Source organism: Wolffia australiana, chromosome 5 (assembly GCF_029677425.1).
Source record: "Wolffia australiana isolate 7733 chromosome 5, ASM2967742v1".
NCBI classification, from domain to species: Eukaryota; Viridiplantae; Streptophyta; class Magnoliopsida; order Alismatales; family Araceae; genus Wolffia; species Wolffia australiana.
In genome coordinates, this window is record NC_135839.1 from 7,430,907 (window position 1) to 7,446,054 (window position 15,148).

The window sequence follows — 15,148 nt, forward strand, 5'->3', positions numbered from 1 at the left end:
ACGTGAATCAACCTGATTGACATTCGGTATAATACCATTCAGGATTCGTACGGATCAATTCGGTAAACTCTTTCCACTAAAGAGCACCCACTATCTATCATTAGTGTCTCCACATTAATGGCTATAGGAACGGCCATACTCATCGTATGAGTGAAGGTAGATAGTGTTGTTCTATTCGGATACTTCAATGACATTCTCACGTATCCTTCAAATAGGAATGTTTAGAGTACATGCTTAAAGACTAGTGATCTTCACTATAAGCATCACATGTGCACTATTATGAACATGTTCTATTAATGAACATGGAACAAGATGTGAAATGTGTGATTGGCTTGCCAGCCACATATATTTCCATCAAAGAGTTGGATCCATGTGTATGTGAACTAAATTAAACGTCTCATCTAAGTAAATTAGTCCATTATCAAAATATAATCCGCAACATTTTTTGATGAATAATCATAAACATTGGTATAAGTTTGATGAAAAGATAATTTCATTAAGGGCATGATAATGTATTTTAGGTATTATATAATTTGATAATTTTGATATTTTATGCATGAGCTAATTTTCTAAGTAATGTAGACTTATATATTTATTTAATACAAATGATATTATTGATCCATTCTTATGATAATTTTCAAGTTGAAATTTATTATGATTCATAACTTTTCTGCATGAAATTCACAACTCATGATTTCTTAATTTTTATGTTTTAAATAACACAATCATTGAAATCTCAAAAACAATAAAATGGAACTTAAACAAAAAGGTTTTTCAGGACTGCATTAAAGGCTATGGCCATTTTAAAAGTCTGCCTGATGGATCCCACGTGTCCCATGTTCCTTCTTACTAGAGTGTGTTTTTTTGTACTTGAAGAGGGAAGTAGGATCCATGAGCGGGTCCACCTCCTAACTAACACTCAATGAATGGGCACTGTTGGGTGAATGTGATTCCTTCCAGGTGGAAGATTTTATACTGAATTCCCTGATATCATGTCCACGCCATTAGTAATATAATCCATATGGTACTAAAACTGATGTCTTAATTTTAGTGAGTGGCAATGCAACACATGGAAAATGACAAAAACCCTGGGGCATTCAGCAAATTTACTTCAGAATACTCTTGGGATGTTTTGTAGTGGCGAAATGACACCCTTTGTTGCTGAAACTGAGAAATACAGGCAACTGCTGACAAAAGTTAACCAAAACTTCTCTCAAAACAGCCATGGCACTTCCTCCTCGTCCGATCTCCAATTCTTCTAAAACTTCATCATGTTGATTAAAAATGACATTTTCCTTTAGGTTTTCATTGAATTATAGGCCACCACTGTGCCTTTATTGAACCATAAGCCATAAATTAGCACAGGGTTCATAAATTATCACTGGGTCTACATCTTTGGCGTATTAAAAATAGAGAAGAGTTATCAGTTTGTTTAAAAAATTATTTTAATTTTCATTCAAGGTTTTATTAAAAAATCAGAAATGTATTGTGTAATGAATGCAGATAATCCTATCTCAACCACTCAATTATCTTCATTTAGTTGTTTGCATTCAAACTTGGACTTGAATTCTTAGAGACAGTTTTCCAATATTCGTGTACAAAAACAATTCTAACATTCACTATAGATCACAAATAAAGGTGATGACAGCTTCCCACATACTTTATTAACATAATAAAGGTACAGGCACTTAACACTACTTTCACTCAGCAGATCAATTTTGTTATCAATGACTTGACATATTAATAAATGACTACATGAAAAATGATACTGAAGTATGACATCCATGGGTTTCTCTTCCTGCTTCTATAATTTTTAAATATATTTTATTGACCTTAGATGAATCTTTTTAAAAAATAAGTAGCAAGGTTCTTAAAAACATTTTGGGAGTGTTGCAGCTATTTTATGCTAGTTTCAAATATTATAATGTTTATTTTATTTAAAACATGAGTATTTTAAAATATGCCATAACGTTTGGCTGAAGAGGTGATTGATAATTGTGTAGAGTATTTTATAATTTATTTTTTTTGAAAATAAAAAATTGGGGTTGGTCGTAAAACAGCATTCCTATTATCTCACACCGTACACCTTTTGTAATTTCGTAATTTCATATTTTAAAAATACTTGAACCTCAAACTTGAACATATTTTGTAATTTCCATTTATAACCTCAAACTTTCTTGATAACCCTAGTAAATCATAATGATGGATGAACATATAAACACCTGCTTAGAGTCGCATGAAAAAATATTTGAAAAAGCTGAAAAAATCAGACACTCTTACTAATATTCAAATATTATTCATGGTAAGGCGATTAAACTTTATATTCCGACTTAGACCATTCTCTAAGAACCAATTGCAGCTTTGGTTTCATATCCTGAAGTACTCAAAACATATTTTGAAATATTTATTTGAATAAATGGATACTGATAAAAGGGTTTGCGTGTATACTTATGTTTTTTTTGCTTTTAATCAAATCCAGTTTATTTTCAATCTCATAAAATTAAATAAAAAACATAAGAGTACGAACCTCCTTTACCTGGATAAACAGTACGACGGACGTATCTTTGGAGAACTGATATCCGTATATTTTTCATCTTTTTTCTTCAATCATCCACAGGGTCCTGTGGGGCCTCTTCCGCCTTTCTCCTTATGGTAATCACAGGGCACTCAGCGTGCTTCACGCAGAACTCGCTCACGGTTCCCACGAACACCCTGTCAGATCCCACATCATTTAATTAAAAGAAATCCAATTTTTGATTAATAAAACGTTATTAATTTCGAGAAAGAATAGAATTCTTTTTGTGCTTTTGATACTGTTTCCACACGTTTTTTTTTGAAAACCAAAGGTCCAAAAGATGAAAATGGTAAACGGAGAGAAAAGATATTCTAACCATAGTTCCAGATCATCCCGAGCGTCGACGATGGACGGGATGGGGCGAATTTCGTCCCGTCCAACGTCCAGAGTAAGTTCAGGGACAAACGTCGGGACGGTTTTTCGTCCAATGATAAAAAAACCGTCCCGACGGTTTTTTCTCTCCATATACCATTTAAAAAACCCATTTTATATTTTTAATGTATTAATATGGATTTTTTTCATATTTTTTAAGGAATTACTGAGGAGATAGAATGCAAAAGGACATATGTACAATTATTTCTGAGTGGTGTCCATTTGCACGCATGTAAACATATTTGCATGCACGTAAAAATACAGGGACTTCGATGCAAACTGTCATTGCAAGGCCACATGGCAACATCTCAACCGTCGGATGTGAATCCGGCAGTTTTTCTGTCCCACGGGATGAAAATCGTCCTGTCCGGTGGTCCCCAGGACGAATTTTCGTCCCAAAATTCGTCCTTATCCTTGGACGGGACAATTTTTTCGTCCTGGGACGAAAAATTCATCCCGTCCGCGTCCCTGCACTAAAATTATAACCCTAAAAAACTCGGTTGATCTTCCCTCTGAGAAAACTAAAACAAGATTAATTTTGTAGATTTAACTAAGAGAAAATTATAAAGAAAGTCGGTTTCCCACCTTTGAAAGGGTCCAAGTCCACGACTTCCAACGACTAGGAAATCTGGCCGCAGCCTCTGCACTTCGCGGCATATCACATCTTTGGGATCTCCTTTCTTGATCCATGCCTCGCAAGGAAGCTATTGAGAAAAGAGATTCAATAAAATCCAAAATTTCCCCCGTTGAGATGGGAAGATGAGAGAATGTAGAAGAAGAGAAATTGCATTTTGCATTACCCCGATCTCATTACAACGTTGCACGAAGAACTCCAGCAGATGGAGGCCTCGAATCTTATCCCTCTCAGTCATGCGCTTGAAATCGTCAGGCGAGGCATAAATGCTGTCCATATCATCAAAAGCTTTGTTTTGAAGAAGAAAAAAAGCAAAGAATCGGTCAGTTGGTGATCTAGATGCTTGAAGCCCTGAACGAATTCAATATTGTGCAAAAATGTCGTGAACATATATTAATTACGAAGTTTAAAATCCGAGCAAAAGAAGAACAAGCGACACTTGAAAATCCGAGATGGGATGAATTTTGCAAGAGACGAGAAAATCCAGAAAAGAGGATTAATTAATAACTCCTGCCAACGCACCATTGCGCGATTCATCATCACGGATCCACGGTAAAAATCCGCACACCGTACATCGATCACAAAATCAAATCCTTAGATCACGATACTTAACTCCATGATCGAACAAATGATACTTGGATCACGAGAAAAAAGGACTCATATCCCCCACCTTCGCACCATTGCGCCATCCATCATCGCCGCTCCACAGTAAAATCCACACACCGTGAACCAATCACAAAATCAGATTCGAAGATCAGGCGCCATGATCGAACAACCGAAACTTAATCCAAGACAAGTAACAAGAGAAGAAAATTCCAGAAAAAAAGAGGATTCATATCTCCCGCAGTCGCATCATTGCGCGATTCATCATTACGGCTCCACGGCAAAATCCGCAGACAAGACATCAAGCACAGAATCAAAGACTTAGATCATGCGCCGTGATCGAACAAACGAAACTTTAATCCAATACAGTTAACAAGAAAGAAGAAAATTCCATAAAAAGAGGCTTAATATCTCCCACAGTCGCACCATTGCGCGATTCGTCATTACGGCTCCACGGCAAAATCCGCATACAAGACATCCATCACAAAATCAGATCCGAAGATAATGCGCCGTGATCGAACAAACGGAACTTTAATCCAAGACAAGTAACGAGAGAGAAGAAAAATCCAAAAAAAGGAGGATTAACATCTCCCACACTCGCACCAGTGCGCGATTCATCATTACGGCTCCACGGCAAAATCCAAATACAAGACATCAAGCACAGAATCAGAGCCTTAGATCATGCGCCGTGACCGAACAAACGAAACTTTAATCCAAGACAAGTAAAAAAAGAGAAGAAAAATCCAGAAAAAAAGAGGATTAGTATCTCCCACAGCCGCACCATCGCGCAATTCATGAGTCGGTTCCACGGTAAACTCCACAGACCAGACAAATCCTCGGATTACAAAAATCAATTCCTCCGCTTACGTTCCATGATTGAACAAGCAATACTTCAATCCAAGAGAAGTAACAATATACGAGAAAATTCCAGAAAAAAGGCGTAATACCGTCTTCATCCGGGACCTGAACATGGAGGAACAGAAGAAAAAATCCACTCGTATTCGAACGAACAATCTTCTCCACCGTCCACTCAAACGCCGAGCGACTGCTGATCGACGCGTGAGGATATCCTTTGATCGAAGACTCGTTCACAGCAACCAAGATCCTCGTCGGCTCGTCTTCCATCTCCTCTCCAGCCGACCACCGTAACAGTCCACCTACTTATATATACTAGCTCTCGGGGTCGGGGACGATGACGTGGAGGATAAGAACAGCGAGAGAGGAAAGATCTAGAACGTGACTATTTTCAAACAGAAGTCGTTGGTCAAAACAGAAAATTCAAAATTGCAACTGTCTGACGGGGGGTAAAAAGGGAATAAAATAGAGAGAGGGGGGGGTGGTAGAGAGAGAAACGAGATTATTGGGTGATGGCCTGGGATTTGTTGAGGATGACGCCCTCGTACTTGACTTGGAACCACTTCATGGCGTCTTCCTTGGTGACGCGGTGCTGGATCCCGACCCGGGCCTTGCACCGGCGGCGCCGGCCCACCCTGTACCCGGCCCGTTCCAGCACCACGTAGAAGTCCATCCCGTAGATGCCCGTCGACGGGTCGTACCTGACATTCGTCCACGTCAGCAATATTTCACACATCAGTATGATTATCAGAGAAATCGATAAATACTACAAAAAAACAACAAAGTCAACACCCTTATTGGTCCACGTCGGCAACATTACCATATCATTATAACTATCAAAGAAATAATATGAACCGTTCAACATCGATCTATACTAGAAAAAAATAACAAATCAACACTCTTATTGGTCCACGTCAGCAAGAGTCTGCATTACATTATGATTATCAGGGAAATTTTACGAATCACACGACATGATCAATATTAGAAAAACTAACAAACCAACATCATCATTCGTCCACGTCAGCAACATTGTTTATATCATTATGATTATCAGAGAAAAAAAATGAATAGCACGACATCGATCAATACTAGGAAAAACAACAAACGAACAACCTTATTGGTCCACGTCCGCAACGTTTTTCCATGTCATTATCATTATCAAAGAAATAATCAGTCATAGACCATCCTGTTTGGTCCACATCAACTTCCTTTACCATGTCATTTTTAGAAAAATAAAAAAATAAACGAAAACCTTCATTCTACATCATTCTACGATTTCAAATAATTACATCTTAATCATGGTCATTTCGGACGGATGATATGAATCAAAGCCTCTATGTTTTCCGCCGATGTTATCAGAGCGATGATGATCATCAAACGATTTCGGATGAAATGAATAAAACGATTAATTTTTAGATAGTGGGACAGACAGAAATCGACATTGGTCTGTTTTAAAACATATGAAAAATGAATAGCGGTACTTTAAAAGTAATGATTTGATAACGAAAAAATGAATAAGTGAATTTTTCGGGGAGCTGGCTTCCAGAAAGAGAAGTTTGGTTTAAAAAAATTGAATATGGCTCAAAAAGTTGCTTCTCTGCTCATGGAAGGACTGCAAGAACAGCCCTTCTCAAACAAGAGGTGTCAGAATTAGCAAAACTCATCATAGTCTATTTAGAAAAAAGCATGGAAAATATGATAAGAGTAATGACTCAGAGAGTTGCTTCTCTGCTCATGGAAGGACTGCAAAAGCAACCCTTCTCATACAAGAGGTGTCAGAATAAGCGGTACTCATCACTGTAAACCCAATTCTTCAAAGAAAATCAATAATTAAGATGTATTGACTTCAAAAATTGAGAAAGTAAATGTCAAAAAAGATAAAACCCATAATTTAACTCAGAGAGTTGCTTCACTGCTCATGAAAGGACAGCCTAAGCTGCCCTTCTCATACAAGAGGTGTCAGAAAAGGCAGAACTCATCACAGTAATTACAATTATTCAAGGAAAATCAACGAATCAACTTCGAATTCCCAAAATATCTCACACAATTAAACATAGAACAGCACCCAGAAATCAAATGAAAATAAAGACAACAGATTACTCACTTGATTCCAAGATCGATGTGCTCCTGAATGCCAAAGCCAAAGCATCCAGTCTCACTGAAGTTCCTCCTCAGCAACTCGTATTCCTTCACTTTCAGACCGCTTTCCAAGAGCTGCATCGCCTTCTCGCCTCGAACAGTGACATAGCAGGCAATCTTTTCGTTACGCCTGATACCGAAGGACCTCACAGTGTACCTAGCTGCCAATTTAAGTGTACTATTAACACCCAAGAACAGTAAGAAATCCTAGTTTAAGGTTTCAATGAAATCCAATCTTACCCTTTGAGAAAACCGGAGTTTGGCCACTCAATTGCTCGAGCACCTGTATTAAAACAAGAAGAGATGAGGCGGTATTCTTTGGGGTTTTCTCTAATGAGAAGTGTTAGATTACATCTAGTTGGAAGTACTGATTTAGAGATTCGATCGAGATGTCGGAAAAAACAAAGTAATAAGGGACTGAATCGATTAAAGCATACCAAACCCTAGTTCTTGACAGGAATTTGAGCAAAAAAATCATACTTTTGAAGAACGTTAACATATAGAAATCCACGGGTAAAAAATAACGGAAGAGCAGTTACCTTCGCTGCCCTGGTCAGACGATCTCCGCTCTCGCCAACACAGATGTTGAGGACGAGCTTCTGTACTTTGATCTCCCTCATGGGATTGGAGTGCTTCTTCTCCGACGCCTGCGGAAGAACAAATCAAAGAAAAACAAGATTTAGAGAAGCTGGAGAAGATTGAAGAATCAAATACGGAGGATCTGAAGAACGAAAAACGAAGGCCGGCGTACCATCGGAGAACTCTCTCTACTCAACCGCCTGCACAAACTCGAGGGGAAAAAATTGCGCCGCTGAAGTGAGGAAGACAGAGGGCTATTTATATCCCCTCTAATGAACCGCAAACCCTAACTCTTTCTTCATCCGACGGCTCAAATTTGCCTAGAATGAACACGTGGCCTGTTTTAAACCGTAGGATCAAAGTTTTTTTCTTTACTCGATGGCTTTATTTATCTCAGATTTTCACTTATAAAAACTATATCGATAATAAATGCCAGAGAGATGGCGAAATTGCTATGAAAATTTTATTCGCTGTCCTAATTTGGAAAATACCTCAATATTAAAAAAATCTAATGGCATTTTCTATGACGTTTCATGAACATATAGGGGGGACTTCAGAAAGAGCCACGAGGTTAATTTATTAAGCTTGAATTAGAGGAAAACATTCCAATAATAAACCTAGGTTTTGAGAGGAAAATAGTGATTATTCATCACTATTTCGTTTTAGGCTAATTAATTTTGTTTTATGACGTTTTACTAAGTACATATTGCGTGGTCATATACTGTAGAAGTGAACTCGTAGTATATGTCCTTAGAACGTGATTTATGTAGGAATTCCAGATGGCAACATACAAATGTAGGTGAAATCCATGATGAAATTATAAGCGCTCATTATAAGATTGATAAATTAGAAGAATGATGATGAAATATTTTATACCACTAAATATGTTTAATTTTCTAATTATGAATTGAGGTATTTCAGCTCCTTTCAGTCTAATCGCATAAGTTTTTATTATAATTAGTGTCCATACTTGTATAAGCATTTTAGGGAGATATCATATGACAGTTGAACATAGAATTACAGGACATTAAGTAAAACATTTGACCTTGGATATTCTATAATGCTTGGCATAACTCAAGGTATTTCCTGTTCCCGTTATTTTCGTATGCATGATCTATTGACTTACCTATTTTCAAATTGATAAGAGATATTGAAGTAAAATTTTATCCTTTCGAATAAGATTCAAACCCCCTCAAATTTCAGTTGAGTGGCATAAAATTTAAAGCTCCAACCTGTGTTCTTATTTTTCCTAATCATCTCCATGATTAAATTATGAAATAATTAAAGACTCAATATATTAATCATTACCAATTTCTTTTTGATAGTACGCATATTTCGTAACACCCTAGTGGGTCATTAGTTTTTTTTTCACAGAAAAAATGATTTGAAATGTTTCAGAAAGAATACATAAGTCCCAAAATACAGTTCAAATCTATTGAGGAGAAATGGTAACGCAATTTGATAATTTGTATCAGAGGTAATTATGGGGGTGTTTACGATCGGGAACAGTTACGTTCTTCAAGAAATATCGTAGCTATGTTACTTTACTTATTCTTTTCGTTGATTTCTTTTCTTTATTTTCTTTGACGCTCGTAAACTCATGCCTAAAGTTGCGTATAAAGTCCTGCCTCAGAACATTGTTTCATCTTCTCTCCTACGTGTGTCACGCCATTGCACGTTTATAATACATTGTCAAACGCACATTATTTTTTCTCTAAAAAATAATGTGTGTTAGGCAGTGTATTACACCCCCAAACTTTCCTATATTGAAATTCAAAAACAATAATTATTATATTGGAATAATAAAAATGAGTTACCCTTGTTTTTGTCGATATGATTCATTCATTCGTCTTATTCCTAGCCTAATGCACGGTATAAACATGTACACATTGTGCAATTATTTAATAGTGATGAGAGAGAAACTAAACAAATGAAATACATAAACTGAAAATTGTTGTTAAAATAACTTTTAAAGTGCCCAGGTTTCCTCGATATTAAAATGTAAATCAAATAGGACCAAGCTCCGTGATCTTCAGCTTAGAATTGGTACATGTCCAAGGTGACACTGCAAAAACTTTATTTAATACAGAACACACTCTTGCTTTCACTATAATTATATGAATTAAAGATGAAGAATTATAGGGTTGGATTGGAAACGAATCAAGAGTTACTTGAAAACCATATTGTTGATTCAATAATCAATATCATATTTTTTTTCTATTTGTGGTTTTTATAATAAGATTTGTCTGTGAAGAGAGAATGAACTTCTCAAGAAAGGAGAGCATTAGGGCATGATGTGACTACGTGCCCAATACAATAGAACCAGAAAGAGAGAAAGAGAGAGGGGGGGGGGAGAGAGAGAGAGAGAGAGAGAGAGAGAGAGATGGCTAAGTGGGCTGGGACTCACTTACACAGGCCCACAAGTAGGAACCTTATTTAACAAACTCAGGAGGTAAATCATAAAAAAAGATGAAATGAAATCAGATGATAAAAAATATATATTTGGAAGGAGGACAAAACGAGCTTTCCAACAATCCCAATATCACAAGAATTGGACATAGATTACAGGAGATATCATAGATAAAAGTTAGAGATAGAAAGTGGCACATAAAGAGACAGAGAAAATACTATTAAAACCTAACTATCTTCCTAAAAATAGAAAAAGAAGACATAAATTTATGTCATCTTATTAGGTTCATTGTCCCTAACCTCCGGGGGATTGAGCTATCAATCCTATTCACGTAGGATCGAGGCTTTAGCCGATGAAATTGTCGAACAAATCTATGAAGTTCAATAGAGAATTTATCCACAAAACTGGCGTACACAGGGTCTATTTGAAGTGGTTTGGAAGGTTTTTTTTCTCAAGATGTCATTGAGAATCACCAGGGATCCACCAATTATGACAAGATTAAAGAATATCATGGAACTTAGAGTCAATTTATATATACATATTAAAAAACAAGAAGGAACAATAAAGTTAATCATGGCCCTTTCTGGTTGTCTAATTGTCCCTTTAGGGTGGCACGATGGCCAGGCATTGACCACGACACCCCCTTGAAGGGAGAGGAGAGAGATACAATGAGAGGATATTAGGGCTTACAACAGCCTTCCGACTAGGGTAGGAGCACTAAGACCATGACACATGGTGCAAAAAGAGAGGGGAGAAGAGAGAATGATCAAACTGTATATAGAGGTCTTCTGATCTGTCCATAATTTCTAAGATTTTTGTGGCACATGACAAGCCCTAGTTCGCCACAAAAAAGCAAAAAATGATATGCACATACATGTATCAACACATGTCTCATTTGTTAGCCAATCATGCGGATTGGAATCACCAGATGCGACAACTAATATTGGTGTGGTTCTTTAAATGCAAAGGATGATAAAACATTTGCCTTAAAAAGAGGGAAGCTTTCGTTCCCATGGTTTATATTTAAAAACATTTCAACTAAATAAATCAACTATATAAGCTAATATGACAGGTGCATATACATATATCTACCTATTGTTTGTGTGGCGCCACAAATGCTCACCACACAAGCGTGCAACTTATGCACACGATATACACGTGCCATCCAGGGTCGCTGCCATGTGTAAGAATTCCACGCCATATGGAGGTATTTTTGCAGATAAGAATTAATAAAATCAAAGTGTAATTATTTTTTATATTGTAGGTATTTTTACATCTTCAATCAAGAATTATGAGTCTTTGAATAAGGGAACAAAAATCTAGGTAGAGAAAGTGAGCCAAATGGGTTTCATCAAATTTTCCATGATAATTTGTTTTCAAATGTTTGTTGATTTTGATTAGAATTTTAAATCAGGCATTAAGAGTCTTCACAAGAGGGAACAGAAATTTAGAGAGAGAAAGTGAGCGGAATGGGTTTCGCCAAATTTTAAGTGACATTTGGTTTCTAAATATTTGCTGATTTTGATTAAAATTTTAAACCAGGCATTAAGAGTTTTTCAGAATAGAAGAAAAACCTAGAGAGAGAAACTAAGTCGAATTGGTTTTATTAAATTTTCATAGATATTTGGTTTTGAATTGTTTGTTGATTATGATTAAAATTTTAAATCAGGCATTAATAGTCTTTGAAACGAGACCGGAATGGGTTTTATCAATGTTTTCTATGATATTTAGTTTTAAAATATTTGTTGATTCTAATTAGAATTTTAAATCAGGGATTAAGAGTTTTCAGGAGAGGAAAAAATATCTAGAGAGAGAAAGTGAATAGAATGGTTTTTATCAAACTTTCAATGATACTTGGTTTGAAATGTTTGTTGACTTCGATTAAAAGTTTAGAGCAGGCATTAAGAGTCTTCACGAGTGGGAACAAAACTCTAGAAAGAGAAAGTGAGCCGAATGGGTTTTAATAAAAAATTTTGATATTTGGTTTTGAATTTTTTGTTGATTTTGATTAAAATTGTAAATCATGCATGAAGAGTCTTCACGAAATGCAACAAAAATCTAGATAGAGAATGTGAGCCGAATGGGTTTTTAAAAAATTTAAGTGATATCTTGTTTTGAAATGTTTGCTTATTTTTTATTTGAACTTTAATCAAGCATTAAGAGTCTGCATGAGAGGGAAAAAATTCAGAGAGAGAAAGTCAGCCAAATAGGTTTCACCAAATTATCTGCAATATCTGGTTTCGACATGTTTCTTGTTTTTTATTAATTTAAATCAGACATTAAGAGTCTTCACGAGAGGCAACATAAATGTACAAAAAGAAAGTGAGCCAAATGGGTTTTATCAAATTTTCAGTGATATTTGATTTTGAAATGTTTGTTCACTTTGAGTAAAATTTTAAATCAGGCATTAAGAGTGTCTATGAGAGGGAACAAAAGAGAAAGTGAGCCGAATGGGTTTATTAAAATTTTCGTGATATTTAGATTTGAATAGTTGATGATTTTTATTAAAATTTTCAATCAAGCATTGTGAAGCTTTGAAGAAGGGAACAAAACTCTAGAGAGAGAAATTGAGCCAAATGTGTTCTATCAAATTTTCACTGATATTTGGTTGTAAAATGTTTGTTGATTCTGATTAGCATTGTGAATAAAGCATTAAGAGTCATCATGGGAGGGAACAAAATTTAGAGAGAGAAAGTGTGCCGAACGGGTTTCACCAAATTTTAAGTAAAATTTTGTTTAGAAATGTTGCTGATTTTGATTAAAATTTTAAACAATGCATTAAGAGTTTTTAAGAGTTGAAGAAAAATCTACACAGAGAAAGCGAGCCAAATTGGTTTTATTAAATTTTCATAGATATTTTGTTTTGAAATGTTTGTTGATTATGATTTGAATTTTAAATGGGGCACTAATAGTCTTTACAAAATGGAACAAAAATCTAGGTAGAGAAAGTGAGTCGAATGGGTTTTATCACATTATTTGTGATATTTGGTTTCGAAATGTTTGTTGATTTTGATTAGAATTTTTAATTAGGCATTAACAGTCTTCACGCGAGGGAACAAAAATATAATGAGAAAGTGAGACAAATAGGTTTTATCAAAGTTTTTGTGATATTTGTTTGAAATGTTTGTTGATTTCGACTAAATTTTAAGGCAGGCATTAATAGTCTTTACAAACCAAATAAAAATATATAGAGAGAAAGTGAGCCGAATGGGTTTCATCCAAAATTTTAGTGATATTTGGTTTTGAAATGTTTGTTTATTTTAATTAATAATTTAAATCATGCATTAAGAGTCTTTATGTGAGGGCACATAAATCTAAAGAGAGAAAGTGAGTCGAATGGGTTTTATCAAATTTTCAGTGATATTTGGTTTTGAAATGTTTACTGATTTCTATTAATTTTTTTCAATCAAGCATTATGCGTCTTTGAAGGGAACAAAAATCTAGAGAGAGAAAGAGAGCCCAATGAATTTTTAAGCTTTTTAGTGATATTGAATTTTTAAATGTTTCTTAATTTTTATTAAAATTTTCAATTAAGCATTATGAGGCTTTGAAGAAGGAAACAAAATTCTAGAGAGAGAAAGTGAGCCGAATAGGTTTTATCAAATTTTCAGAGATATTTGGTTTGGAAATGTTTGTTGATTATGATTAAAATTTTAAATCAGGCATTAAGAGCCTTTAAAGAATGGAAAAAAATCTAGAGATAAAAATTGAGCCAAATGGGTTTTCCCAAATTTTCAGTGATATTTGGTTTTCAAATATTTGGAGATTTGATTAGAAATTTAAATCAGGCATTAAGATTCTTTACAAGAGGGAACAAAAATTCAGAGAGAGAAAGTGAGGCAAATGGGTTTTATCATATTTTCAGTGATATTTAGTTTTGAAATTATTTTTAATTTTTTAAAACTTAGTATCAGACATTAAAAGTCTTCACGGGAGGGAACATAAATATATAGAGAGAAACTGAGTGAAACGGGCTTTTAAAAAAATTAAGTGATATTTGGTTTTAAAATGTTTCTTGATTTCGACCAGAATTTTAAATCGGGCATGAAGAGTCTTTATGAAAGGGAACAAAAATCTAGGGAGAGAATGTGAGCAGACTGGGTTTTAAAAAATTTTAAGTGATATTTTGTTTTGAAATGTTTGGTTATTTTGATTTAACCTTTAAATCATGCATAAAGAGTCTTCATGAGAAGGTACAAAAATCTAGGAGGGAAAGCGAGCAGAATGGCTTTTATCAAATTATCTATGCTATTTGGTCTTGGAGTGTGTTGATTTTAAATAGAATTTAAAATAAGGCATTAAGAGTGTTCATGAGAGTAAACAAACATCTAGAGAGAGAAAATGAGCCAAATGGATTTTGTCAATATTTCTGTGATATTTGGTTTTCAAGTGTTTGTCTCTTTTGATTATAAATTTAAATCAGGCATTAAGAGCCTTTATGAGAGGGAAAAAATCTAGAGAGAAAAGGGGAGTCGAGTGGGTTTTATCATATTTTCAGTGATATTTAGGTTTGAAATTTTTTTTTCTAAAATTATAATCAGAAATTAAGAGTCTTCTTGAGAGGGAATCAAGATCTAGCGATAGAAAGTGAGCAGAATATTTTTTAAAATTCTAAGTAATATTTGGTTTCAAAATGTTTGTTGATTTTGATTATAATTTTAAAATCAGGCATAAAGAGTCTTCACCAGAGGGCACTAAAATCTAGAGAGAGAAAGTGAACCAAATGCAATTTATCAAATTTTTGGTGATAATTGGTTTTAAAATGTTCGTTTGTTATTTTTTAAATTTTAAATCGGGCATTGGAAGTATTTACAAGAGGGAACACAAATCTAGCAAGAGATAGTGAGCCAAAAGGGTTTTATCAAATTTTCACTGATATTTGGTTTTGAAGTGTTTGTTTCTTTTGGTTAAAATTTTAAATCAGGCATTAAGAGTCTTTAAGTGAGGGAACAAGAATGTATAGAGAGAACGTGAGCCAAAT

The 15,148-nt window shown here is 34.9% G+C and overlaps 2 protein-coding genes and 3 non-coding genes across 5 annotated transcripts; all 5 read right to left on the reverse strand.

Moving 5' to 3' along the window:
- Nucleotides 1-2,421: 2,421 nt before the first annotated feature.
- Nucleotides 2,422-5,338, reverse strand: LOC144702909 (universal stress protein A-like protein). Its single transcript, XM_078574926.1, has 4 exons — nt 5,132-5,338; nt 3,748-3,869; nt 3,533-3,651; nt 2,422-2,712 (listed from the first exon to the last, which is right to left on the reverse strand). Exons 1-4 carry the CDS (start codon nt 5,307-5,309, stop codon nt 2,604-2,606), a joined length of 528 nt encoding a protein of 175 aa, XP_078431052.1. The 5' UTR covers nt 5,310-5,338; the 3' UTR covers nt 2,422-2,603.
- Nucleotides 5,339-5,444: 106 nt separating this feature from the next.
- Nucleotides 5,445-8,046, reverse strand: LOC144702908 (large ribosomal subunit protein uL5). Its single transcript, XM_078574925.1, has 5 exons — nt 7,930-8,046; nt 7,718-7,825; nt 7,419-7,461; nt 7,144-7,339; nt 5,445-5,740 (listed from the first exon to the last, which is right to left on the reverse strand). The coding sequence occupies exons 1-5, from the start codon at nt 7,930-7,932 to the stop codon at nt 5,542-5,544; spliced, it is 549 nt and encodes a 182-aa protein (XP_078431051.1). The 5' UTR covers nt 7,933-8,046; the 3' UTR covers nt 5,445-5,541.
- Nucleotides 6,618-6,710, reverse strand: LOC144703990 (small nucleolar RNA snoR1). Its single transcript, XR_013581690.1, has one exon. It is a non-coding gene; the product is annotated as a small nucleolar RNA snoR1 (small nucleolar RNA).
- On the reverse strand, nt 6,749-6,841 carry LOC144703988 (small nucleolar RNA snoR1). The gene has a single exon (XR_013581688.1). It is a non-coding gene; the product is annotated as a small nucleolar RNA snoR1 (small nucleolar RNA).
- Nucleotides 6,933-7,025, reverse strand: LOC144703989 (small nucleolar RNA snoR1). The gene has a single exon (XR_013581689.1). It is a non-coding gene; the product is annotated as a small nucleolar RNA snoR1 (small nucleolar RNA).
- Nucleotides 8,047-15,148: the final 7,102 nt, after the last annotated feature.

Bases quoted from the DNA above. Each gene is read 5' to 3' on its own strand.
- LOC144702909 (XM_078574926.1), bottom strand. From the start codon at position 5,309: ATGGAAGACGAGCCGACGAGGATCTTGGTTGCTGTGAACGAGTCTTCG. The intron at 3,870-5,131 runs GTATTACGCCTT...TTCAAAACAAAG, and splicing joins TCAGGTCCCGGATGAAGACG to CTTTTGATGATATGGACAGC. The intron at 3,652-3,747 runs GTAATGCAAAAT...TTTTCTCAATAG, and splicing joins AACGTTGTAATGAGATCGGG to CTTCCTTGCGAGGCATGGAT.
- LOC144702908 (XM_078574925.1), bottom strand. The intron at 7,462-7,717 runs GTAACTGCTCTT...GTTTTAATACAG, and splicing joins GTCTGACCAGGGCAGCGAAG to GTGCTCGAGCAATTGAGTGG. The intron at 7,340-7,418 runs GTAAGATTGGAT...TTAAATTGGCAG, and splicing joins AACTCCGGTTTTCTCAAAGG to CTAGGTACACTGTGAGGTCC.